The sequence below is a fragment of the Trichomycterus rosablanca genome, chromosome 4, assembly GCF_030014385.1.
Source record: "Trichomycterus rosablanca isolate fTriRos1 chromosome 4, fTriRos1.hap1, whole genome shotgun sequence".
In the NCBI taxonomy this organism is placed as follows: domain Eukaryota; kingdom Metazoa; phylum Chordata; class Actinopteri; order Siluriformes; family Trichomycteridae; genus Trichomycterus; species Trichomycterus rosablanca.
This window is the reverse complement of record NC_085991.1, coordinates 54623287-54629387: the sequence shown is the minus strand read 5'-3', so window position 1 is coordinate 54629387 and position 6101 is coordinate 54623287. Positions and strand designations below refer to the sequence as shown.

The window sequence follows — 6101 nt, the reverse complement described above, 5'->3', positions numbered from 1 at the left end:
TTCCGACGTTGATGTTGTTCTCGCTGCTTTCGGGTCGTCCTGCAATCCTTCCCAAGCTACGTTATAATAAATCTGATAGTGAGTCGTGTGCTGCTCCTGTCCGGGGACGATTAGTGGTTCTGTAAAGGTTCCACTCATGGATGATGGGAGCGGTTGTACTGACAGCGATGTTGTTCTCGCTGCTTTCTGGTCATCCTGCCACCCTTCCATAGTTTCCTTATAACAAATCTGATACAGAGACTTGTGTGCTGCTCCTGTCCGGGGACGGTGACGGGAGCGGTTGTACTGACGGCGATGTTGTTCTCGCTGCTTTCCGGTCGTCCTGCAACCCTTTATTAGCTTTTCTATAATAGATCCGACAGCGAGACTCGTGTGCTGGTCCTGTCTGGGGACGATTTGTGGTTCTGTAAAGGTTGACGGGAGCGGTTGTACTGACGGCGATGTTGTTCTCGCTGCTTTCCGGTCGTCCTGCAACCCTTTTTTAGATCTTTATAATCAATCTGATAGCAAGACTTACGTGCTGCTCCTGTCCGGGGACAAACTGTGGTTCTGTGAAGGTTCCACTTGTGGATAATGGGAGCGGTTGTACCAACGGCGATGTTGTTCTCGCTGCTTTCTGGTCATCCTGCAACCATTTCCTAGCATTTTAATAATAAATCGTGTTATAAGACTTGTGTGCTGCTCTTGTCCGGGGACGATTTGTGGTTCTGTGAAGCTTGACTGGAGCGGTTGTACTGATGCCGATGTTGTTCTCGCTGCTTTCAGGTCGTCCTGCAACTCTTCCATAGTTTCCTTATAATAAATCTGATAATAAGAATTGTGTGCTGCTCCTGTCCGGGGACGATTTGTGGTTCTGTGAAGGTTCCACTTGTGTATGATGGGAGCGGTTGTACTGATGCCGATGTTGTTCTCGCTGCTTTCAGGTCGTCCTGCCAACCTTTCTTAGCTTCTTTATAATAAATCTGATGGCCATGTTGCTCTCGCTGCTTTCAAGTCATCCTGCCACCCTTTCATAGTTTCCTTATAATAAATCTGATACTGAGACCTGTGACTTGCTGACTCCTGCCCGGGGACGATTTGTGGTTCTGTGATGTTGCTCTCGCTGCTTTCTGGTCGTCCAGCAACCCGAAAAAAATCCTAAATAATAAATGACGAATATTTAATGCAGCGTATGAAGTGCGTTCTTCTGCTCTCTGGTTCAGGTCTCCTCGAGGGTCGAAGACCAGTAACAAGTGCAACAGCACCACTAAGGAGGACAAGAGTCAGGTAAGGACCTTCACCACTTCATCCAGAGTAGCTTCAGAGTCAGAGAGCCCAGGTGCTGCACTGTCCTGCCTGCAGCCCCGACCTGCTAACTGATGCTAATGCTGTTCCTCATGCGTTCACCTTCAGCTGGAGAACATGCTAAAGAAAATCCACCAGCTGGAGGAGCAGCTTCACGGAGAGATGCAGCAGAAGGACGAGATCGAGCAGAAGTGCAGGTACACGGAGCTGCTCATGTGTTCATTCATTCATTCATTCATATCAGTCTTCACTATCTGTTTACTCCTCTGTACATGTTCATTCACTCACCTCTGTTTTTCATTCATTCACCTTTGTCTGTCCACATATTCATACATTCACCCACATGTCCATCTGTTAGTACATTCATTCATTCACCTTCATGTCCGTTTATATATTCATACATTCATTCATTCACCCTCATGCCCATCAGTCTGTATATTCACACATTCATTCATTCATTCATTCATATCAGTCTTCACTATCTGTTTATATTTTTTATCTTCATGTACGTCCATGCATTCATTTATTCATTCATTTATTCATTCATTCATTCTATTCCAACCATACATTCATTCATTCACCCTCATGCCCATCAGTCTGTATATTCATTCATTCATTCATTCATATCAGTCTTCACTATCTGTTTATATTTTTTATCTTCATATACGTCCATGCATTCATTTATTCATTCATTTATTCATTCATTCATTTATTCATTCATTCATTCATTCTATTCCAACCATACATTCATTCCATACCAGTCTTCACCGTCCATCTATTCCTCTGTACATGTTCATTCACTCACATCTGTTTTTCATTCATTCACCTTCATATAGTCATTCATTCATTTATTCATTCATTCATTCATTCTATTCCAACCATACATTCATTCCATACCAGTCTTCACCGTCCATCTATTCCTCTGTACATGTTCATTCACTCACATCTGTTTTTCATTCATTCACCTTCATATAGTCATTCATTCATATAGTCATTCATTCATTTATTCATTCATTCATTCTATTCCAACCAGACATTCATTCCATACCAGTCTTCACCGTCCATCTATTCCTCTGTACATGTTCATTCACTCACATCTGTTTTTCATTCATTCACCTTCATATAGTCATACATTCATTTATTCACCCATATGTCCATCTGTTCATAAATTCATCCATTCATTCGCCCTTTTGTTCATCCGTTCATACATTCATACATTCATTCATTCACCCTCACGTCCATCCATTCATGCATCCATATATTCATACATTCATCTACGCTCATGTCTATCTGTACGTAAATTCATGCATTCATTCACCCATGTCCATTTGTTCATATTTTCATTCAGTCACTTTTATGTTTATCTGTCAGTATATTTTACATTCATTCATTCACTCTCACGTTTATCTGTCTATATATTCATCCATTCATTCACTCTCACGTTTGTTCATTCGTCTATACATTCATACATACATTCATTCATTCACCCTCACGTCCATCCATCCATGCACCCATGTATTCATACCTTCATTTACCCTCATGTCCATCTGTACGTAAATTCATGCATTCATTCACCCATGTCCATTTGCTCATATTTTTATTCTTTCACTTTTATGTTTATCTGTCTATATATTCATTCATCCATTCATTCATTCACCCTTTTGTTCAACTATCTATACATTCATACATTCATTCATTCATCCTCACGTCCATCCATCCATGCATCATATATTCATACCTTTATTTACTCTCATGTCCATTTGTTCTTAAATTCATACATTCATTTGCTCTTGTGTCAATGCGCCCGTATATTTATACATTCATTCATTCACCCTCATATCCACTTATCCATATATTCACACATTCACTCACCCTTGTGTCCATCAGTCCGTATATTCATACATTTGTTTATTCACCCTCATGTCCATTTATATATTCATACATTCATTCATTCACCCTCATGCCTGTTTATATATTCATACATTCATTTACCGTTGTGTCCATCAGTCTATATATTCATAAATTCATTCATTCACCCTCGACCGTTTATATATTCATACATTCATTTACCGTTGTGTCCATCAGTCTGTATATTCATACATTCATTCATTCACCCTCGACCGTTTATATATTCATACATTCATTTACCGTTGTGTCCATCAGTCTGTATATTCATACATTCATTCGTTCACCCTCATGTCCGTTTATATATTCATACATTCATTTACCGTTGTGTCCATCAGTCTGTATATTCATACATTCATTCATTCACCCTCATGTCCATTTATATATTCATACATTCATTTACCATTGTGTCCATCAGTCTGTATATTCATACATTCATTCATTCACCCTCGTCCGTTTATATATTCATACATTCATTTACCATTGTGTCCATCAGTCTGTATATTCATACATTCATTCGTTCACCCTCATGTCCGTTTATATATTCATACATTCATTTACCGTTGTGTCCATCAGTCTGTATATTCATACATTCATTCATTCACCCTCATGTCCATTTATATATTCATACATTCATTTACCATTGTGTCCATCAGTCTGTATATTCATACATTCATTCATTCACCCTCGACCGTTTATATATTCATACATTCATTTACCGTTGTGTCCATCAGTCTGTATATTCATACATTCATTCATTCACCCTCATGTCCATTTATATATTCATACATTCATTTACCATTGTGTCCATCAGTCTGTATATTCATACATTCATTCATTCACCCTCGTCCGTTTATATATTCATACATTCATTTACCGTTGTGTCCATCAGTCTGTATATTCATACATTCATTCATTCACCCTCGACCGTTTATATATTCATACATTCATTTACCGTTGTGTCCATCAGTCTGTATATTCATACATTCATTCATTCACCCTCGACCGTTTATATATTCATACATTCATTTACCGTTGTGTCCATCAGTCTGTATATTCATACATTCATTCATTCACCCTCATGTCCGTTTATATATTCATACATTCATTTACCGTTGTGTCCATCAGTCTGTATATTCATACATTCATTCATTCACCCTTGTGTCCATCAGTCTATATATTTATAAATTCATTCATTCACCCTCGTCCGTTTATATATTCATACATTCATTTACCCTTGCATCAGTCTGTATATTCATTCATTCACCCTCATGCCCGTTTATATATTCATACATTCATTTACCGTTGTGTCCATCAGTCTGTATATTTATACATTCATTCGTTCACCCTCGTCCGTTTATATATTCATACATTCATTTACCCTTGCATCAGTCTGTCTATTCATACATTCGTTCATTCACCCTCATGTCCGTTTGTATATTCATACATTCATTCATTCACTGTAATGTTTGTTTATATATTTATACATTCATTCGTTCACCCTTGTGTCCAGTCCGTATCTTCATACATTCATACATTCACCCTCATGTCTGTTTATATATTCATACATTTATTAATTCACCCTCATGTTCGTTCATATATTCATTCATTCATTTACCCTTGTGTCCATGCATTTGTATATTTATACATTCGTTCATTCACTCTCATGTCCGTTTATATAATCATACATTTATTCATTCACCCTCATGTCCGTTTATATAATCATACATTCATTCATTCACCCTCATGTCCATTCATTTGTATATTTATACATTTATTCATTCACCCTCATGTCCGTTTATATAATCATACATTCATTCATTCACCCTCATGTCCATTCATTTGTATATTTATACATTTATTCATTCACCCTCATGTCCGTTTATATAATCATACATTCATTCATTCACCCTCATGTCCATTCATTTGTATATTTATACATTCGTTCATTCACCCTCATGTCCGTTTATATAATCATACATTCATTCATTCACCCTCATGTCCATTTGTCCATATAATCATACATTCATTTATCTTCATGTCCATCTCAGTGTATTTTACATTCATTTATTTACTCTGATGCTAATCTGTCTATTCATTCATTCATTCATTCATTCATACATTTATTCACTTTAATGTTTATCCCTGAATATAATTATACATTCATTTATTCACCCTTGTGTCCATCCCTGTGTTTATTCGTACATTAATTTATCCTCGTGTTCATATATCCGTATATTCATTCATTCACCCTCGTGTGAATTCATTCACTAAACAAATATAAGCGCTTAATGATCTTCCTGTAATAAAGATTTTTATTGTAATATTCTGTCGTCTGGTCTGTAGGGCGTCTAACACCAAACTGAACAAGATGATGAAGGAGCTGGATGAAGAGGTGAGTGTACAGAACCTTCTCCTCTCTCCTCTCTTTAATCAGAATGAATAAGGAATTGGGATGGGACTGACGGATTTGTGCCCCTCTCAGAGTAATGCCAGGAAGATTGCCGAGGCCAGCGCGTCTCTGCTGGAGAAGGATAAACTCCTGCTGCAGCACCGACTCACCGAGAACCAACGCAAGGCCGAACAGGAGCGACGCAACCTGGAGAACGAGGGTGAGTTCAATATTCGGTTCTAATCCCAACCTTCTCTCCTCTCCATGTTTCTTCTCCTCCTCTCACCATGGTGTTCGTTATCTGTTTGGTGTTCAGTTTCCACTCTGAAGGAACATCTGGAGAACATGAGGAAGCTCAGCCAGAACACTCAGGCCTCCAGCGACAAGATCAGCCAACTGCAGCACCAGGTACACTGCTCCACACCTGTATCACTTCATATTCATGCATCAACACACACACACACACACACACGGATTGGTCATTGGGTTTGTTTAATTTGGTCATTGAGTTTGTTTGGTT

At 38.4% G+C, this 6101-nt stretch overlaps 1 protein-coding gene across 2 annotated transcripts in view; it reads left to right on the top strand.

Annotated features, from left to right (window-relative positions):
• The window catches only part of rock1 (Rho-associated, coiled-coil containing protein kinase 1), a 100910-nt gene that overhangs the window by 58057 nt on the left and 36752 nt on the right, over positions 1-6101 (top strand). For both annotated transcript variants that reach the window (XM_062994553.1, XM_062994554.1), the window contains exons 11-15: positions 1203-1266; positions 1393-1481; positions 5536-5584; positions 5675-5801; positions 5898-5989. In XM_062994553.1, the coding sequence (XP_062850623.1) occupies positions 1203-1266; positions 1393-1481; positions 5536-5584; positions 5675-5801; positions 5898-5989 (421 nt within the window). The remainder of the gene's footprint in view (positions 1-1202; positions 1267-1392; positions 1482-5535; positions 5585-5674; positions 5802-5897; positions 5990-6101) is intronic.